At 35.3% G+C, this 22,142-nt stretch overlaps 2 protein-coding genes across 2 annotated transcripts; one reads left to right on the forward strand and one right to left on the reverse strand.

Annotated features, from left to right (window-relative positions):
- Positions 1–4,995: 4,995 nt before the first annotated feature.
- Positions 4,996–8,402, forward strand: LOC142556371 (uncharacterized). Its single transcript, XM_075667834.1, has 7 exons — positions 4,996–5,275; positions 5,604–5,775; positions 5,868–5,917; positions 6,352–6,652; positions 7,497–7,685; positions 7,758–7,940; positions 8,028–8,402. Exons 1-7 carry the CDS (start codon positions 5,091–5,093, stop codon positions 8,271–8,273), a joined length of 1,326 nt encoding a protein of 441 aa, XP_075523949.1. The 5' UTR covers positions 4,996–5,090; the 3' UTR covers positions 8,274–8,402.
- A 6,529-nt stretch (positions 8,403–14,931) lies between these two features.
- On the reverse strand, positions 14,932–21,164 carry LOC142556373 (uncharacterized). The gene is made up of 4 exons (XM_075667835.1): positions 19,791–21,164; positions 17,316–17,887; positions 17,020–17,239; positions 14,932–16,452 (listed from the first exon to the last, which is right to left on the reverse strand). Exons 1-4 carry the CDS (start codon positions 21,033–21,035, stop codon positions 15,127–15,129), a joined length of 3,363 nt encoding a protein of 1,120 aa, XP_075523950.1. The 5' UTR covers positions 21,036–21,164; the 3' UTR covers positions 14,932–15,126.
- Between the last annotated feature and the right edge of the window lie 978 nt (positions 21,165–22,142).

Here is a 22,142-nt window from a genome sequence, read left to right on the forward strand (position 1 = left end):
AATAATTGTTATAGTTTCTAACCTTTAAAAAGAGGAAAATATAGTTAAAATTAATACAAATATATTATTCAATCTTATATCGTTAAATTTTCATAATAAACCAAGGCTTTAAACAATATTAGTTGACTTTCTTTTTTATAAAGAAATAGAGATAAAATAAATATAAATGAAATATTTATTAGGATTATCTATATTTATATCTGATAATTCTTGTATCATTTTGTAAATGTAATTAAATATCGAACCTTCTTCATAACATCAACCTTGTTAAAACAAAAACAAAATTATTTTAATTATTTGGCTTCATTAGTTTAATTCTTCATTTTAAAATAATTAATCTTAATGAACGTAAAATAAAAGATATTTAACATCATATCGTTATACAAATTAAGTTTTTGTGGAAAAAATATTTTCACTTTATTTACAAGAAAATAAAACAAAAGAATTTTGTTATTTTAATCTTCTACAAATTAAATTTTTTGTGAAAAAATCTACAAATTAAGTTTTTTGTGAAAAAATTCTTTTTCACTTCATCTATAAGCAAATAAAACCAATATATTTTGGTATTTCAATTTTTTCAAATTAATATTTTTTGTGAAAAAAGTTTGTTCAATTCATCTACAAGAAAATAAAAATCAAAGAATTTTAAAGTTTCAGCTTTTTTGGCAACTTGATCATTATCTAACATAAATGTAGTTTGACAGTTTTGTTCTTGTCATAATAACTGATTTGACAAAAACATCTTCACTAAATTTTTCCTATATGTACAAACTAAGGACAAAGTTGACAATACACAATAGAAAAACTTTGACCTTGATTCACACTTTTATAATATGTATAGATATAGATTGATTATCCAGTTGTTGAATAAGATGTCGGATCTCTAGATGATTACTCCCTATAATCAATATGTCTCAACATAAGCCAAGATGTAAATAAAATGCTCAGAATAATTCAAATAAACAAGGACACATCAACTTTGGACGAGAAAAAACCCATGTGTTGGAGAGCATTTCTCAGTTTGTCAGACCAAGCACGAGGTGCTTGGTGCTTGTTTTAACCAGTAGAGTGCTTTATGTAGCTTAAACACAAGAAGTGTGGAACCATATTGTATTTCAAATCCAGGAGCCTGTTTCTTATAAACAACTTCAGTGAGAGTACCATTCAAAAAGCATTATTAATATGCAACTGTTGTATGCGCTAGCCCTTAGATATTGCAATTGTAAGAACCTGATAGTTGTAGGCTTGACAATAGGACTAAAGGTTTCAGTGTAGTCAATGCCCGGAGTTTGAGAATACCTTTTTGCCACTAATCTGGCTTTGTGGCGTGCTATCGGCCCGTCAGGATTACTCTTAATTTTGAACACCCACTAACAACCTATAAGAGGTGTACCTCGAGGTTGTGGAACCAAAGACCAATTGTGAATTTTCATTAAAGCATCATACTTGGATTTCATTGCTTTACACCGGTCAGGGTGCAAACTTGCTTTCTTTACCGTGGAGGGTTCAAGCATCTGGGAATGAAATATTCTTGTCTTGAAACCCCAGCCTTGGAGCGAGTAACCATGGGATGATTGTTCACAAGAGTAGAGGATCAATTTTTTCAGTAGCTAAAGAACGTTGTCCAGAGGAATGTGAATGACGGAATGAGGAGAGCAGTGAAATGAACCAGAATGTGATGAAAGATTCTGGGAGGGAGGGTGACGGAGATGGATGACTGGGAAGAATATGAGAGGATTCAGACTGTACTTAATATATGTTTGGACAGTGAGTATGATTAGTTAATGACAAGGAAACAGGTGTTGGAAAGAGAAGTGGTGGTGAGGTATTCGACTCTGTGTTATCGGATTGATGGTGTTTCTCAAAAGGAAATATGTACAAGGCATAGATCAAAGACATGGGAAACATTGAATGCCAAACACACGAAGAAGGGAATAGTCTGGATTTCGATTGCAAAAGCATGTGAGAGGAGTTTTGCCAGAAAGAATCATGATAGGCAATTTATTGATGAGGAAAAATGCTGTGGAAAAAGCATTTTCCCAAAAACTTAATGACATGGAGGCTTGAGCCAAAAGAGAGAGCCCGTGTCTACGATATGTCGATGTTTATATTCAACAAAACCGTTTTGTTGAGAGGTGTGCAGACAAGACAACCTATGAACAATCCAATGGTTTTGAAGATAATTAGTTAAAGACCGGAACTCAACCCCCAATCAGTGTGAAAGGATTTTGTTTTCTTATTAAGCTGGTTTTCAACTTGAGTTTTGAATGTGATAAATGTTCTAGCAACCTCAGATTTAAGCTTAAGAAAGTAGATCCATGTGTATCTACTGTATGCATCAACAAAGATAACATACATCACCATGTAGGTTCTGCCCCATCTATCAATCTATGTGACAGACGTAATTCTTATCTTGTGGAGTCACCTGATGCTACTGTATTTCACCCAGGCTTGCTTGGGAACATGAGAATTTCTGGTAACTTTCCGCATCCACTCGAATTTGTGCCTTGTAACATGTTTCCTTGAACTTGGGGAAATGTGTCAATTCCTTCAAGAAGTAATGGACTGCACCCCTTAGAGCAGAGGTAACAGTCCTAGTGGAAATAAGTTCATTATTTTCATTAGTTATCACAGTAATCTCTTCCATCAAGATCTTGTGCTCTTGTGCATGCAGATTGATGGGCTTATTCCCTTGATGTCTGCCACCTTCCAGGCAAATGCCTTTTTGTGTTCTTTAAGAACTTGCAGCAGTTTTCCCTCCATAGCATCTGTCGAAGCAGCAGAAATAATGACAGGTAAATTGTTATTCTCACCTAGGTATACGTACTTTAGGTGCGGAGGCAATGACTTGAGCTCAAGCGTCGGTGGCTCCTCAATGTTTGACTTCGGAGGAGTCAAGTCTCTTCACTCTCCCAATTCCTCGAGTCTCATTCTCACTGGCTTTTTCCATGGATGGTTGGCGTTAAAATACGCCGCTATTTCAGATTTTTTCATCATCCAGCTCATCCTCCTTCAATTCAGTCGTGAGGGTCGCTTCCAATGAATCCTGTTGGAATTTTTCAAGTTCGCAATCTTAATTTTGATGTTAACAAAACTTGTTATTTGTGTTATTAATGTACTACCTTAGTGTGCAGAAGCTAGGATCAGTTCGAGCTGTTTTCATCGCAAACTGAAGACCCAACTGATCGCACAAACTGAATAAGACAAACCGATACATCAATTGAGTAGTTCAGCTGGTTCCAGTTGATAGGTGATTCAGCAGGAGAATCTCAGAAGCCCGGCCAGCTGAATGAGTGCTCATAGACATCTTGACAACCAATCAAACTATAGTTGATTGTTTTCATGGAGTGGTTTGATTTCGACCTGTTGATAGACCCAAGTAGAATTTTTATAGCAAGAGTTCCCAAGGTAAAATTCCTCTGGTATCTTCTCTGAAAATGTCTCAGCTTTTATTTAGCAGGGATGAGGTTTTCTTATTTATGTTGTTGATGTCTCTGAAAAAGAGCAATCTTTAACTAATATTTTTGTTGCTAAAGAGTTCCCAAATGTATTTTTCGATGAGATTCCTGATTTTTCTCCTCATCGAAAAGTTGAATTTAGTATTGATCTTGTATCGATGACTGCACCTATTTCTAAAGCTCTTTATCCCATGAAACCTTTGAAATTGAAAGAAGAATTGCAAGATCTTCTCGACAAGGGATATATTTGACCGCATGTATCACCTTGAGGAGCTTTAGTTTTATTTGTTCGAAAGAAAGATGATACTAAGCGAATGTGTATTGATTATAGGCAGCTAAATATCGGAATTAAGACAATAATCTGCAATTGTATATGTGGACATGAATAATCATTCCTCTTTTAGATAGCTTTTGGGTGGAGTTAGACTGAAGTCCATGAATATCTTAACATAGTATCAGAGACATGTTCATCGTTATGTTTTGGACCACCCTTATGGGTCACCCGCTAACATTTTGTAAACTTCACGCTTCAGTTGTTTATTTTTGGAAGTGATAGAGTGTGTTAGATGTCTCACGTCAAATGAATTAAGTTATTGAGAGTTATATATTTAGGCATTGTTTGGTACAGATGATAGGATAAACATGTGATATATAATATAAGGATAAGTTAAGAATAAATAAGATGTATGATATTATATTTAATGTTTGGTATGGTTTTAATAAGAGTGATTAAATTTATATATTAGATTGTAATGACAAAATTAACATTATCATAATAAATTTTATAATTTCAAAGTTTTAATTGAGTTCATATTTCTTATCTGTTCATGCGTCGACAGTACTTGTATGATTTATTTATTTTCACCTAATTTTATATATTATATAATATGATAATTGAGCCATTGATTTTGTGAGTCAAGTCAAATATCAATTTTTAAGGTTAATCGAGTGGTACTAATAATTTTATTCATATTTATAAAAATCATTTATATAATTATCTCGAGTTCATGGTACACATGATAAAATAAACATGTGATATATTATATAATTATCATATTATATAATATATAAAAATATTTATTTGATTTTAATTTCTACCTACTAGCAGAGATTTATAAAAATCATTTATATAATTATCATCTAGTGATACTAATTTAGAACTTAATCATATATAGAGTTTAAGATTTTTATATATTGAGGACAATTAAGTCATTTGTGGTGTTTTTTATCATTAAATTAAAATTATCGCATCTTATAAAAGGAATATTTTATCCTTATATAAAATTATTTATCATGATCTCATGATAATAAAAGACACCAAACGTGGGATAATGATGATTATTTATCAATCTCTCTTATCCAGTGTACCAAACTATACCTTAGACTTGACATTCGTTTTGAGCTAATTTTTGGAGTGAAATTATGCCCAAGTTCATAATCTTAACATAGATAAATTGCAAGCTGGTTCAAATGTTTGCCCTTCATCGCCGTCAACAGCCATAAGGTCAACATTCAACAACCCCTCATGCCTTGTTTAGGTTAAGTTTGATGGCATAAATAAACTTCCCATTCTCCCTCTGCTTTGGAAAAAAAATTGTATATTTGATCTCTGTTCACGACAATCCATCGGCAATGGCTTCCATTCCTAAGACCGCAGTTTCCCCAGCCCATGATTTTATTCGCAGCACCAGATCTTCACAGCACCCCATCATTTGCTCTGTTCATCTCCGCTACCGAACCCCTGCTTCTGCTATTGTATTTTCATCTTCAAACTTAAGCATGCGCTTCGACCACCCCATTCGATCCCCCTCTTTGATGTAAGATTTATTATTGTCGCGATTCATTTTTTATTATTATGGTTTTGAGTAGGTTTGGTTTCTGTATGTTTCTAAATGTTTGATCTTTAATATGTTGATTCTTTCCTGAAGATTCCATAAATTTGCTGTTTTGTTCTATCTTCTTTGTCCTCCTTTCTTTCTTTGTTCTTTTTGGTATTTCTGTGTCTAGCTATAGACTATGAAGGGACGTGTTAACCTTTACAATGATATCGATGTATGCTCTCTGGAATTTGAACTCCATAAAATAGGTCTGTCTCTACATTTCCATATCAATTTGCTTCTTGCTAATTTACTACTAATGAGTCAGCGTCAAATGCTCAAGAATTGATGGGAATGGAAGCAGTGCCGAGAAAACCAGTCTTCATGATCTTTATGAGAAGGAAGGGCAGAGCCCATGGTATGATAATCTATGCCGTCCTGTTACGGATCTTATCCCATTTATCCAAATTGGTGTCAGGGGCGTAACCAGCAATCCAGCGGTAAATTACCCCTTCCCTTTTCAATGCTATCTTTCTTCTTCTAGATTTTCTTGCTTTTCGTTGACAGAACAACTTTACTATGTATATCGCAGATCTTCCAGAAAGCAATATCAACTTCTAGTGCATATAATGATCAATTCAGGTAATTGTGGCGATTTAATTTTTATATTTTTCAATTACTGGAATATTAGCTGAGTACCTGGAATGTATGTTTTTCTTCTATATGTACTCGTTTACGAGTGGTCAATACATTTAAGGGGAGGGGAAATTAAGTGCAATACTTGTTTTTCAGTTTTGTTGTCTTGACATGGTGCCTACTCTGAATCATGGTAGTTGCATTTTGTCAAATAAAACTTCAGGTTCTAAAACTATTTTTCAAATCTGAACTCTAGCTTAAGAGCATAAACGAAATGGCATTTAGCGGGATTCACACGGAGATACCTAATCAAACTTCGATAAGTGACCTAACACAATTGACTCTTATTATTGGAGCTTTTTGTCCATTTCATGATGATTCACCTATCTCTAAGTTAAATGGTAGACTAAGCACACATATCTAATGAGTTTGGTTTGCAGCGAGCTTGTTCGATCTGGAAAAGACATAGAAAGTGCGTACTGGGAACTTGTGGTGAAAGATATCCAAGATGCATGCAAACTGTTTGAGTCAATTTATGATCAAACAGATGGGGGTGATGGATATGTTTCTGTCGAAGTTTCACCCAGGCTTGCTGATGATTCTGAGAACACAATAGAGGCTGCTAAATGGCTTCATCGATGGGTTGATCGTCCTAATGTCTATATAAAAATTCCCGCCACAGCTTCGTGTATCCCTTCCATTAAGGAAGTCATTGCACGAGGAATAAGTGTTAACGTGACAGTAAGATCATTCTCTGCATTCCTTTATTGGACTGAATTACTGATAAGGACTTTTTGGGACTTTTGCTTTAAAATGAAGTTTTTGGGACACTAACGTGCCGCAAGATGATGTAGTATTCATATGTCGTGCTGCTACTGCAGATGCAGACACATACTTGATCTCATTCCTTTGATGAAGCTAAATTTTTTGCCTTTTTATGAAAACATGAAACACATTTCTAATTTATACAAGAATTATTTTTAAAACTCTTAATTAAACTATTTAAAAAATTAAGAAAGAGAATATATACATTAAAACTTGTTTGTGAAAGGAAAGTATATCTTAATAAAATTAAATTTGTTGCTGAGTGATACTTTAGAAAAATATATTATCCCTGTTAATAATAATTTGATGTTATATACCAATGATATATCATATTCTGCTTGTAATGATGAATTTGAAATTCTTTGACTTGTTTGGACGAACAAAGTTCAAGTGATTTCAAATGCATTTTATATTAGGTTAAAAAATTTCAGTAGTAATTGCGATGGACTTCAAATACACCCAAAATATGTATAATTTCATGTATAATTTCAAATACATTCCTTAAATCTTTCCTCAAATCAGATATCTTCTTCAGTTCAAATCCATCAATGCTAATGCAACCTTAGAGAATACATATATATGAGATACTAAAGATTATTAGATTTGAAGTTGTGAAGGGGAGTAGGAAATATAATTTATCAAATTCACCCTCTGGCACATATGGTGTGATGAAAGTTAGTGTTAGATTATAGATAGTAATGGATGTTCAGACCTTTATATTAATCTTAGATGCTGATATTGATCATGTCAACATGTGCAGCTGATATTCTCGCTTGCTAGATATGAAGCAGTGATTGATGCTTACCTGGACGGTCTCGAGGCGTCTGGGCTCAGCGATCTTTCCCGAGTGACAAGTGTTGCTTCTTTCTTTGTTAGTCGAGTTGATACCCTAGTTGACAAGATGCTGGAGAAAATTGGAACACCTGAGGCACTTGATCTCAGAGGGAAGGTAATCAATATTAATTGGAGTACAGGAGTCTCTTGGAACCTGTGTCATGAAGTATATTATTTTATTTGACAGGCTGCGAATGCTCAAGCAACTCTCGCCTACCAGCTATACCAGAAGAAATTCTCTGGTACAAGATGGGACTCTCTGGTAAAGAAAGGAGCCAAAAAGCAGAGGCTTCTGTGGGCCTCAACTAGTGTTAAGAATCCAGCTTATCCGGACACTCTATATGTGGCTCCTCTCATTGGACCAGACACTGTCAGCCATCTTATCCTTTTATTCTGTCTACTAGAAGAGGGTATCATTTTTGACTTCATTTGATATTATGGTACTTATTAATTATAGGTGTCCACCATGCCTGATCAAGCACTCCAAGCATTTATTCATCATGGTTCTGTGGCAAGGACAATTGACTCTAAAGTGTCCGAAGCTGAAGGTATATATGGTGCCCTCGAGAAGTTGGGAATCGACTGGGGCTATGTTGGTTCGCAGCTTGAGCTGGAAGGAGTGGATGCCTTTAAGAAGAGCTTCGATAGCTTGCTTGACATCCTGCAAGAGAAAGCAAATTCTCTTAAACTAGTCGGTCTCTGAATCCGTTTGGTTTCTGAAGCGTTGTGTACTGAATAAAGTGAGGCTTCCAGCCTGGGTTGGAATTATTGCAAGTGTTGTTATGTGTAAACGACTGTTACCTGAGAACATATTACAGTTTTCGGAGTGTGACTGATGCGTGTTATTTTTTTAAGGTAATCATTTTCCTAAAATGTCGAAAATATTTGTAGAGTGGTGTGTATCTTTGGGTTGATCATCAAATTTATGGTCAGTTTCAAACTTAAAAAAAAAAAAAAAACTCATCAAATATATTGAAATACATTACATAAGTTCATTTTTCAAATTAAAAAGAAATGCCCCGCACCATAACTTTTCCTTTAATATACACTACCATGACATTCCAGTCACTCTAGGGCGAACGGTTAATAACTTCCCGTCTTCAAACATAACTTTCTCATCATTCTCTATTTCTTCAAATGTTTGTTTGAGTTTCCTAATCATTTAAATTTTCCATAATTACTCTCAATCTTTATAATTATGGTACATAACATTGTTATACATATCGAACATGTTCTTAAAGACATATATAGTCCAAAGACATGCAACTACACAAGATTTCAGCCTATATATCATTAGGGGTGAGCATTCGGTCGGTTCGGTTACCGACCGAACCGAATTAACCATAACCGAACCGAACCGAAATATTTAGACATAACCGAACCGACCGAATTAATTTTCATAACTGATGAACACCGAACCGAATTAAAATCGGTTAATTCAGTCGGTGACTGAATTAACCGATTAGTTTTAAAAAAAATTGTGATTTAACTTTAATTATATATGTAATTTTTCTTAAACACTACAATCTATACAAGTGCATAAAAACATAAAATCACACACATCACAAATGTATAAGTTTTGTTTGAACACAATTAATAAATATTATATCGATTTTAAATTTTAAAATTAAAAAATATATAAAATTTGATAAATAATAAAAATTTATTACATAATAATATTTATTATATCGGTTAATTCGGTTAACCGATTTCAAAATTTTGAAAACCGTAACCGAACCGAATTAACCGATATAACCAAATTTTTTTAATTTGAAAACCGAATTTCCGAAATAACCGAACCAAATTTTTGAATTGGCTCGGTTCGGTCGGTTAATTCGGTTTAACCGAAATTTCGCTCACCCCTATATACCATGTTGTAGATGATCGATTGTTTTTTTTAATGGCTGAACATTCTTCCATATAATAAATTGAACATTTTACCTCTTTGACCCCTATATACCATGTTGTAGATGATCGATTGTTTTTTTTAATGGCTGAACATTCTTCCATATAATAAATTGAACAGTTTACCTCTTTGACTGGAATGTCATCGGATTGTATCACTATCCACCGAGTTTTATAGACTTCTCCTCACATTCCAACTACACAGTCGCAACAAATAGTTTCTAACGTAGATTCCTTCAACATCACATAGCACAACCATGTTTCGTTTTCAACCTCAAGACGTATAGTAAAAAAGTTCAATTTGAAAACAATACACGAGAATGACAGTAAGGCTGTCTTTTTATTCAAACATACAAATTATTATTACATAGTAACCTCTTGTAGAGGAGAAGAAACTTGTTTAACTACTTATAACAGCTAGAATACGACACATTTAGAGAAAGAAATATTACAATTTATTTGAAAGAAAACGCAGAAGTTGAATGATGAGGTTGAAAGATGCTTTCATCTTGGTATTTTTAGATGTCCAGGTGGATTCAAAATGTGGACTTCAAATTTTTTGTATTATTCTGCCAATTGTGCCGACGACATCTTGTGAATGGTGGTCCCTTCAACCACTAGTTGGTGTCTTATCTTTATAGGTGGTTGAGTGGTCCATCTTTCCATTAGTTAGTGGATTCGTTTTTCATTGGTAGTCCATCCTCCAATAATGGAGTGGCTGGATCACATGCCTACTTTATCTTTGTTAGAGAATCTTCTACTTTTGTATGATCCCCAAGGAAATTGTTTTTTATGTGGTCCTTCACTACTTGGTCTTGTTTCTGCAAGATGTTTTCGGTCAGATCTTGACCGAAAACCTTTCCCAAATTCTAGCTCTTTCTGGTTCGGGCAGATTCTTTCTGATCATCTTCCCACATGAGCCATGTTACAAAATTTTCGGCGAGTCTCTTTGCTCCCTGGCTGCTTGTTATTCCATAAAAGATTTCTTTTCTTTTCAAATAATTCTTCTGCAAAACTTGTTGTTTTTCCTGTCATAGTGTTTAACAGAAAAGATCTATTTACAGAATTCTGAAAAAACTTAAATGGAAACTTGACATTGTTCATTTCGGTTTGACTGACCCATAGACCTCATGCTCTTCTGGTAGAGATGTCATCCTCGATTAATGAAGCGATAAGGGGTGTTTCTTCGGTAGGTGGGTGTTTGAAAACTTTTTGAATATTTGTATCTAGCCTCTTTAGCGATAAAATGTAAGGCTTCATGTGAGACTTTTTCCTGCTGATTCTGGTGCCGCACTTAAAAAATACAGTTCCAGAATATATCATAATGACAAATAATCATTGTTTGTCCATATCTCGTGCAATACTTCATGAATTTACTTAGGTAATCCTGAAATATCTTGGAAGCTTAGTGGTATAGTATAAATTGAAGCAAGGGCTTCGAATTCATATCATGTCTTGACCTCGTTCTGATATGAACTTAGTTTCATCTCTACCATGAGATATTTTCCTTCTACATCAACCCGAATTGTGGCTGGGTTAATGCCTATTTCTGTTTTCAGTTTTTCTTGGTTCTGTTGAGATACCCGAAATAGAGAAAAAACATATTCATTAGTACAAACTGTAAAATCAGTTCAGTGTTTATAAAGGAGATGTTGAATAATCACTGGACACAATATGTAAGTTTCTTCGATTTGTTTAGATCCTCGGGTGTCAATGTCTATTTGCTAACATATAAGTGCAAAAAGAAGCTAGACTGAAATATTAGAACAAATTACAGAATGAATCAGAAAGGGTAAATTGAAGTGTAAAAAAGAACAAATATTTTTCTGGATGTTCGGTCTATAAAAGATTTTTTTTCTTTTCAAATAATTATTCTGCAAAATTTGTTGTTTTTCTTGTCATAGTGTTTAACAGAAAAGATCCATTTACAGAATTCTGAAAAAACTTAAATAGAAACTTGACATTGTTCATTTCGGTTTGACTGACCCATAGACCTCATGCACTTCTGGTAGAGATGTCATCCTTGATTAATGAAGCAATAAGGGGTGTTTCTACGGTAGGTGGGTGTTTGATAACTTTTTGAATATTTGTATCTAGCCTCTTTAGCGATAAAATGAAAGGCTTCATGTGAGACTTTTTCCTGTTGATTCTGGTGCCGCACTTAAAAAATACAGTTCCAGAATATCTCATATTGACAAATAATCATTGTTTTTCCGTATCTCGTGCAATACTTCATGAATTTACTTAGGTAATCCTGAAATATCTTGGAAGCTTAGTGGTATAGTATAAATTGAAGCAAGGGCTCCGAATTCATATCATGTCTTGACCTCGTTCTGATATGAACTTAGTTTCATCTCTACCATGAGATATTTTCCTTCTATATCAACCCGAATTGTGGCTGGGTTAATGCCTATTTCTGTTTTCAGTTTTTCTTAGTTCTGTTGAGATACCCGAAATAGAGAAAAAACATATTCATTAGTACAAACTGTAAAATCAGTTCAGTGTTTATAAGGGAGATGTTGAATAATCACTGGACACAATATGTAAGTTTCTTCGATTTGTTTAGATCCTCGAGTGTCAATGTCTGTTTGCTAACATATAAGTGCAAAAAGAAGCTAGATTGAAAGATTAGAACAAATTACAGAATGAATGAGAAAGGGTAAATTGAAGTGTAAAAAAGAATAAATATTTTTTTGGATGTTCGGAGAACTGAAGCTCCTACGTCTCCCCTTCTTCCTCTAGGAAGGTTGGTACTATAAAACTTTGGATGATTCAAGTAGTTTGCAAGATCCCGATTTAGTTGGTTTTAAAGACTGCCAAACTAAAATTCCTAGTATCTCAACTGATTAATAAACAGTTTGCAAACTGCTATACAAGTGTAAAACACAATAATACTAACTTAGCACAAAATGATCCTTAAACGATCAGATAAAGTTGTTTAAAGGTTTACTGAACGGATTCAGTTTCGCTCAGGTATATGAAGGATTTAGAAGATTTAATCTTATCAGTGAATGATTGATCTATTCTTGAATTCAACTTCTTCTCTATTTATAATCTTAGAAAATATATCCGTTCAATTAAAAGTGTCTTTTGGCTTGTTTTTAGTCCATGTCAATGCTTTTCTAATGGTAAGTACATTGTTGCGATCAGTCTTGAATCGTACACTGTTGTGATCAATTTGTTCAGAATTTGATAACTAAACTGAATATCCTTGAGTGTCTATGTCAATTTGCTAACATATAAGTGTGAAAGAGGCTACACTGAAAGATTAGAACAAATAACAGAATGAATGGGAAGAGGTAAATTGAAGTGTAAAACAGAACATATATGTTTCTAGATTTTCGGAGAACTGAATCTCTCATGTCACCTCTTCTTCCTCTAGGAATGTTCGCACTAGAAGACTTTGGATAATACAAGTAGTTTGCAAGATCCTGATTCAGTTTGGTGTTAAACACTGTCAAACTGAAACTCCTAGTATCTCAACTGATTAATAGACCGTCTACAAACTGTTATACAATTGTAATACACAATGATACTATCTTAGCACGAAATGATTCTTAAATGAACAGATAAAATTCTTTTAAGGTGTGCTGAACTGATTCAGTTTCGCTTATGTATATGAAGGATTTTGAATACTTAATCTTATCAGTGAATGATCGACGGCCATGCGTGCATTTTTTGTGACCTCAGAAGGGTATTTTCATTTCTCTGTTTCTTCTTGTTCACTTGCATTACACGTAATAGCAGAAGAGCAACTTTGGGGAATTCATTCATTGTATTGAGTCAATTAAGTGTTATAATTCTTGAAGTGGCTGTGGAAATATTCAAAGTAAATGTGGAAATGAACAACTATATTCGTATATTTCTGGAAGATGGGAAAAGATTGTCCTATCAAGAGACTTTCTATTTAGCCGACAAATGTGCAAAAAATAACTTACCGACCTCTCATGGTATCTTTGTTGTTTTTTGATTCGGAATTGTTAAGTCTGCTACGAGTAGTTGTAGTGGTTGGACTTGGGCACTATATAAGTTATTACAAGCTACAAAATGTATCAGTTTTCTTTACTTTAATCACTTGATTAAATCACTTGTAGTTCGTCAATATGCTAAATAGTGTATTATTAAATCAAAATATACAATATAAGTCTAGCAAAGTTTGCTCATTCTTTGAAATTGTTTGGAAATTAATAGGCGACATAATGGTTATTGAAATTTTGGCCTAAATTATATTTATTTTAACTTTCCTCGTTCACTGCTGCTCCTATACAAGGTCATCCACATACCAATGTTGGATGGATAAGCCAACACCATGTTATTATTCTGTTTTCTAACTACCATTTAGTCTATTTATGTTCCATTTATTTGCAGCCCTGTGGATGAGAATCGAGAAAAGAGTTGTTGACAAATGAAATAGAGAAAGAAACGGGCTGGAAACAGGTGATCTTGATAAATATGAGATTTTCTTTCTTACATAAAGCGGTTGCCAAACTCTAAAAGACGTGGCTCAACATATATATGTCAGTGAGCGTAGTTATGATCATCGTTGTCACTTTCATTTTGTGATTGTTTGCCGTGAAAGCGATTATTTTTCCTTTATTCAAATTTATAAGTTCACTAATAGTAATATAGTGTTATAAATGAAACAGGATAAAAGGCACTCCACCGAAAGTGAAAGAATTAGACTGATAATTTGAAATGACAACACAAAAACATCGGATTCCCAATATAAGTTATAGTGATCAACATTAAGTTAGTAGAAAACTAATAATTACAAGTATTATTTCAATAATTATTTGTAACTTGGAGCTCTTTTTGAAGCATGTGAATATTACGATAAAATTATGGGCTGGTTTTTCAATAAGTCGGAGAGCTGATGATTGCTTTCTCCAACTTGTTGAAATACTATAAAATTTCTCAAGTGATCATATCTATGTGATTCTACAAAAAATTTAGGAGTTGTAAAGATTTTTTTAATACGTGAACTATCACTCCAACTTTTCTCTAATATATTCGTTTCTTAGTCTATCAACTACTGTATCAATGAGTTCTTATTTTTCTGTCATCTGCATACTTTCTGGTGTGATTGTTGCGTGATTTTTTTCTGCCCTCGTTGTCTTGGGTAAATTGAATTGCTCAGTGAGTGCCACGAACCTCTATAATATTAATAATTTATGTAAAATGATTATTTAATTGGTGGCCGTGAACATCTTATTTGACGAGAAAGTATTGTTCAACTCTATTTCTTTCATAGGTAAGGCAATTAATTATGCAGACATGTTTGAGGTCATTTCATCTTTACCATCCACTTACAAAACTAACTTAGACCATAACAAATATCATTCAGTTTATGACACCATGTATAATATTTTTTTTCCTGACTTATCAAATTATTATACGTCATTCCAAGTACACACTCACCAACCAAGCAGTACCTAAAGTCTAAACCCATCAACACGACAATAAAATTCGCCGCAATAGAAGAAAGAGGAACTATCGTTGTAATTTGTGGTCATACAAGAAAGACGGGCCGGCCTTCACTAAATCGTGTCGAATAAATTAAACATAACAGAAGTATTCCTCAAGCTTCTAGCAAATCTCTCTTAAAATTTTAGTACCATATTGTACACAAAGGAAAAGTACGTATAGGCACCCTATATATACTTCAACCCCGACACGTACTGTCGTTTGGATATTAGATACTGGGACAAGGAATATACCACTCCCAGAAGCCCTAAAATCTTAATCTTCATAATATCCGTTATTATGACGGACGGTAGGTTGAGTGGTATCGTGAGCAGTGGCTTTGCATCAGCCTGATTTGTGTAGCTCCAAACAAAACGATTGAAAAGGATGTGACTAGGGAGTGTTAAAATAAGCAGAGCAAGATTCTTGACTGCAAAGCTCCATCCTGCATTTCCATGCCACACATCTTCCCATATGCTGTACACTGAAGTCAAGACCAAGTGTGCCGAGATGGCCACCGTAACAGGGAAGTACCTCTGCTTGTCCCCAAATCCGGCAAAAAAATCCGAGTCCTGGTTAAGCAGAAGCAAGATTGGTGCCAAGAAGAATATAGCACAATTTGAGCCACCTGTGAGATGTACATTCAAGATCAGGCACACAGCAAAGCACATTATAGTAGCAACATTACCGACTGCAGGCATCCAGGCCCCTTCTGCAGCCATCCTCTTTATGGTAAAGATTGGCACAGCAGAAGCTCTTCGTTGCTGCATGAATCTCAATTTTGGAGGAACACTAGCAGAACTACTTTGGCCAGACTGATTATGCCGAATTCCACCCTTTTCGGTGACCTTTTCCCGCATAAGAGAAGCCAGCTCAAACTTTATTTCAAGTGCTATTAGCATGAAGATGGCTGCATATAGACCAAGAAGAGATGTCTTTGCACCCTCAACAGCCAGTAACATAGCAACGTTGTTGTCTTCCTCTGTCATGTCTACCATTTCACTCTCTCCAAGGACGCTCTTGCTGATTATAACCTGGCCCTCCAACAGATATGTCACTGGAAAAAGGGCCACAATAAGTGCAAATAGCCAAGGCAGAAGCTTTGTGCTTGAGGCAGAAGGTAAATGAGTGAAGACCACAAATACAGAAGTGCATATCATAGTAATGATTATGAGGGTATGCAGTATAGCCGCCTGTAGGAAATACTCAGCAGATATATATATTCCGAGAGCAATTCCCACCGCAATGGAGTAAACTGTCCTAAACTCAACAATGTACTTAATTGGAATAATGGAGGTAATGGCTGCGAGAGTCAGCACAATTGCAACAATTAGCAACCATGACGGCCAGGTAGGCTTCGAGGCCATGAAACCATATATGGAGATATCATCACCAGACTGACGGGCAGCTTTAATTAAGTCTGAGTGATAAGTCCAGGACACTAGAATTGGGGGCTGCATCAGGATAAACAAGAAACCAGTCGCTACAACCAACACCAAGCATCTCTTAGCCGACTTCAAGAAAAGGGGAAAATAACAGTTGTTAACAGTTAGTTATGATAAAAGTCATTGAATGTGCACCCATAGAAATAAGCAGTGAATGCCTCATGAGTAGACGTGACACGAACGACATAATCTCATATTCAATACATAATAAAACCATAATTTAGGGCAACCACTGAGAGGAAATGTGATGCTAAGCATTGATAGCGAAATAAAATCTAGCTGAGCACAGAATTCAAAGGACCAAAATAAATAAAATTAAATCTGCCCATGCAACATCAGCCAAGTCAAGTGAATTGATTGCAGTTATGTTTCCACCTATCTGTTAACGAAACCACATAAAATTAAAATCAACAGAAGTTCAAATCATTTTCAGTGTGTTGTCCTAATAATGATACTTATTGCTGTTGTTAAATCTCAGAGTAATAGCCTCTTGTGAACATTAATGAAGAGAGAAACCAAATTGATGGAAACACCTCAACAATTAAGTAAATAATAAGTGTAAATGGTTATCAATGTCGAGCAAAACAGCACACGAGGAATTACAAGTGCACCAACAATGAAAATAATGAACGATACCATGACATGGGAAAAGTGCAGAGCAACGATAGGCACACAAGCTAATCCAGTCAAAAGAATGCAAGAGCCTATAAGCAAACCATCGGTTGGAGGCCTCCCATTCCACCACTGAAGGGCTTCAAAGATTGTTTCACGACAGAGCCAGACAGACAAAGAAACAACACCAGCATGAGTGTAACCCTGCCAAGGTTTCATCTTTGAAGTATTTTTCGATTTCTCCCTGAAATATAATGAGAAAAATGAAGTTGCAGACGATAAATGGTAACTTTTAAATTTGAAGTTTGGCTGGTCTGTACTTGTAAAGCAGCAGTGGAGGAGAGACTGCTAATAAAAGAACAGCTGAGACCCAAATAATACTCCTTGAAGCCATAAAAAGCATAGATAGCTTTGAGGAATATAAGCAAATAAGAATCCAAACTGCCTTAGATCTGATTCTGCCATCCATAAAAAGTCTCCTAACAATTGCCAAACCCGCACAAGTGGTCATGGCAACCATATAACTTGGATACATAACATCGTCGTCCATACCATAGTAGTGCACATTTGAGTAGTTAAAAAAATTATTTTCAATATGACACAGTAATAATGCGTGGCTTATCAATCCAGCTTCAGTTAGGAAACGAAGTTTTGATGGAAGCACGGCTAAACCAGGAACAACCATTGCCAGGATTACACTGCCAACAATAAGCTTACAGAAGGATTTCAATGACATGCCTGCAATCCAAATATTGAGGTCCCAATAGTTATGAATCACAAACCACATCACCATTAAGCTCCCAAGCACAACAAAAGCAGAGTAGGATGATAATCTTTTCTTCGTGAAAAAGTGAGCCAGATAAAATCCAGCCACCGATGGAAGTGGGAGGAACTGCAAGAGAGAGGGTATTAAAATTCACACTATATTATTTCTCTCCAGTTTATAGTAAACTTTCACTGTGAAAATAAAAGTTTTACCTACACAAATTAAAACTTTTAAGTAGACAAAGTAACAAATGGATGGTTAATAGATGGACTATACACTGGGTGGATTGACAACAATTCAGTATCAGAATAAGACTATCTGCTACAGGAAATATTGTAACTTGATTAGTCATTCTGTATAATGTTGGAAAAAATTTCAAATTGGATTTTTGTATCTTACTACTGAAACAGATCTGGATCATACTAAAAATTACACCAGCCAGTATTAGTTGTGAGGATCAAGATCTGGAAAGCGCAAATGGCAGAATTGTGTTGGATAACAGACAGGACCACACAATCTTCGTGACCCAAGAGAAAAGGAATTTTGGCTGATGTTGTGAGCTGTAATAAAAGTAAAAGTAAAACAAAATAAAATATATAAAATATGTGTTTTTGCTTGGGTAACACGACATATGATCACCGACTATAGTACAGGCTAGTGTAAATTATAATGCAAACATGGGCAGGTAAAATCATATGAACAATCCCCACCTCATACACTTTTGAAAACACAGATTATTGAGACCTTTGCTTCAACTTGTAATTTTAAAATAGCACAAGCGGTATCTTCAAACGCTAACATTAGAAATTTTGGTGCATGCTTATTTAATAAGCCTGATAAACCAATTAAATATTTTAACTGTGTTAAAATAGAGACTCGACCTAATCCAACTGTTTTGAGACATATAACACACACCTCTCACGTCTAAGAATGAACGACTTGAGCGTGAAGTTTACAAGATATAATCGGGTGACCAATAAGGCATTCAAACACATAGCGATGAGTCTGAACTTTGATAAGATGTTAAGATTGAGACTTGAATCTAACTCAACCCCAAAAGATAGCTCAAGAAAGAGATTGTTCATGTCCATATATACAACTCCCAATTGTTTAATTCAACCGATATGAGATATCTAATAAACAATAACGAGTAAACTATCTTAATTTTTGTGGAATGTTTTTGTAAATATCTATGGACAATTTAAATGCAGAAAATTAGTATTTTTAACGATGATGAATTATCTAACAAACAAAAACGAGTAAACTATCTTAATTTTTGTAAAATGTTTTTGTAAATATCTATGGAAAATTTAAATGCAGAAAATTAGTATTTTTAACGATAATGAATGTCTAATATATTTCAATTTACATGTTTAACTGAACTACTTGTATGTTATATAATTTCCCAACTGATTTTATTTTTTCATGCGATTCATGAGTTCGGCAGATTTATCCAATCAAATGACTTGAAATTATCATATTTGTGAGCATACATAGGAATGAGGGTATACAGTTTTCAATTGGTGACAAATTTGCATCAAAATCTTATAAATAAAACTCACAACACTACAAAAGTAAGCTAACCAGTTATCACAGGATTGGGTAATAGTAAATAGAACAGCAATTCGTTTTACAGGTAATCATTCTAACAATCCTTATGCCATATGTAAAGGAAACTTGACATGGTCCCAACACATGGTCAACATTACCACAAGATATGAACGCACAGAAACCTCACATTCAAACACATTGACATAGTCTGTTGGATGAAGATGCTAGTTCCAAATTCCAAACATCAAACATCAAAATTGCACAACATAGTATTTCAAAAGGTAGGAAATAAATTAGTATATATTCAAGGAACAAGAATAATTCTAGAGGATTGCAAAGTGGGATATAATTCCTGCATATGATTACATAGAACAAAATCAAAACAAATTACACAAAAGCACGGCGTCGAGGGAAAATTTAATATTCCTAAAGCAAAAAGGTGGGTCGTTAGAAGCAACTGGATATGGATACAGCGTACCAGAATAGGAAATCCCACAACTATTGCCCCAGAAGCACTGACGATTATGGCCAAAGCAGTAAAGAGCAGTGAGCTGAAAGCATCCGAAATCATACCAACAGCGTATGCAGCAGCAGCACCTGCTCCCCCAAGCATTGTAATGGTCACCAAAATATAATTCAGGGGTGGTGGGACATGAATATACCGCCCAAATGAGGGGAAAACAACCCTAACCTCCAAACATACAACCACAACGACCAAAGCCAATGCACCATTGACAAACCTAATACTGCGCAGTTCACTCTCTTTCTTAGTAACCCACCAGAGTGCCCCTCTAATGGAGGCATACAGCTGAAACAGAAATGGAATGAAGAAAAGAAGAAAAACATCGCAAACAGCAGCACTGGAAGAAAAAATTACAGAATAGTGCGATGCAAGGTGAAACAGTGACGGAAAGAACAAAAGATTCAAAGTGTGCACGCAACTCTCTAGCTGCCCGAGAATAAAAATGTCACGGGGCACCTCACCACCATGGTAACTGACTTGTTTAAATTTGAAGGAAGATACCCTAGGAATTGAGTACAGCCAATAGAAAATGCAATTAAAAACCATAAGATAGTACGCGGCATTAATCAAACCCACGGCGAAAACAGTAGCCCACGTGAACAGCACGGAGGCAATGAGTGGAGCACAGGCAAATAACAGGCGTTCAAGAGCGAGCACAATGGTGGGATATTCAATTTGAATCCACTTGAACTGAAGTGAAACCCAAACCCCGATTAAGAAATTAGCCAATGCACAAGTTATGGAAGCGAGTAGAACGAGAGGCACGTGACTGAAGGAGTGATAGAGAGCTGAGCTGAAAAAGAAAGCTAACTGTGCGGCGATGAGTGAGAACCAGACGGCAAAGAAGGAACCTGATTTGAAGTTTAGAGAATCAAGAATGTAGGCAATCATTAACCCCAGCAAGAGGATAGCAATCACTGGCGTGCCACCGAGGTCGAGGAGGAAGGTGGCTGAAGGAACCAGGGAAACGGCGATCCTAGCGTTGTGTACAAAGGAAGAAGAGGAGAATCTGGAGTTGCTGGAGGAGGAACTGGCGTGGCGGCTGCTGGTACTTCCGACATGATAGGAGGTGGAACCAGGGCTAGAATTAGGGTTTAGATCGGAGTTGTAGGGCGATGAAGAAGTGGGGAAAGAGGGAGCGCTCGCGGAGGAGGATATATAAGGGCGAAAGGCCCGCGGCTGAAGCTCCGGCGGCAGCATATCCGCAGGCGGCGTTGTTTGATTTTCGAGATTGGAATCGAAGTGAGCAATTAGTCAAGGAGAGGCGGTGATGTGATGGAGGTGTGCAAGTGCTTAGGGATTTGGATTAACGCTAATTGTCATTTTTTACATATACTTTAGCTGTGTTTGCAATAGAATATGGTTCTAGGAACCATTAGAGACAATTATGGAAAGAGAGTTTCATCATATCAATCATGTTTATATTACAATAAAAATTAATATATTTGATATAAAAAATAATATTTTTTTTTGGATCACCAATATAGAATATATATTTCATAAAATTGACTCATGACACCGTCTCACATAAATTTTTGTGTTTTAGAAATAGTTTTTATGTTTGTGGATAAAATATATAATCTTGGGCCGTAGTCTTAGAAACATTTTTGCACATTAATTAAAAGTAAGAGTGGAATTTGTAACGGTAATTTGCTGAAAAATGCATCTGTTCAATATTTTGTTATGATTTAGTACCTATGAGTTTATTTTTGTGTTTTAATACCTGAAAACAGTCTAGCTTTATTTTTAGTACATGTGTTATGCAATTTTACATTTTTACCCCTTTTTAATGAATAAAAAATTATAAGAGTCCCTCCCTATTGCTGTTCATCTTCCCTCATCGGCTCTCTTTCCCGCTTCCCCTCCTGTTGTCTTCTGTCCGAGAAACCTTTTTTTTTTCCTTCAATTTCTTAATCGACTCTCTTTCTCGCTTCCCCTCCTGTTGTCATCTGTCCGAGAAACCTTTTTTTTCCTTCAATTTCTTACACACCTTTATCTATAAACCCTCTCCCGTTCTCCATCGGCCCAATTTACCATATTTCCGCAAGTGTATGTAACTAACTCTTCGCACAAACCCGTAGCTCAAAATCGTCAATCTTTGTAACGAAGCGTAGAAATTTCCCAGCAAAGCCGAGTCCCTACCAGCGCTACTGTTGCTGGAAACTTTGCAAAAACCAGAACTTCTTGGTCGAAGCAATTTCTGGGTCGAAGCAGCGTATGTGAGGAGGAGAATAAGGTTGAACAAAGTAATATGCTTGATTGAATCCAATTTATGTTTTTTTTTTGTTAATAAAATTTGGTGCATTG

This window comes from Primulina tabacum, chromosome 9, assembly GCF_025594145.1.
Source record: "Primulina tabacum isolate GXHZ01 chromosome 9, ASM2559414v2, whole genome shotgun sequence".
Classification (NCBI taxonomy): Eukaryota; Viridiplantae; Streptophyta; class Magnoliopsida; order Lamiales; family Gesneriaceae; genus Primulina; species Primulina tabacum.

Excerpts from the sequence above, each read along its gene's own strand:
- LOC142556371 (XM_075667834.1), top strand. The coding sequence starts at position 5,091 with ATGGCTTCCATTCCTAAGACCGCAGTTTCCCCAGCCCATGATTTTATT. Across the intron at positions 5,918-6,351 it reads GCATATAATGATCAATTCAG|CGAGCTTGTTCGATCTGGAA; the intron begins GTAATTGTGGCG and ends TTTGGTTTGCAG. Across the intron at positions 6,653-7,496 it reads GAATAAGTGTTAACGTGACA|CTGATATTCTCGCTTGCTAG; the intron begins GTAAGATCATTC and ends CAACATGTGCAG.
- LOC142556373 (XM_075667835.1), bottom strand. The coding sequence starts at position 21,035 with ATGCTGCCGCCGGAGCTTCAGCCGCGGGCCTTTCGCCCTTATATATCC. Across the intron at positions 17,888-19,790 it reads TTGTGGGATTTCCTATTCTG|TTCCTCCCACTTCCATCGGT; the intron begins GTACGCTGTATC and ends TCTCTCTTGCAG. Across the intron at positions 16,453-17,019 it reads TGCACTTTTCCCATGTCATG|TCGGCTAAGAGATGCTTGGT; the intron begins GTATCGTTCATT and ends CTTTTCTTGAAG.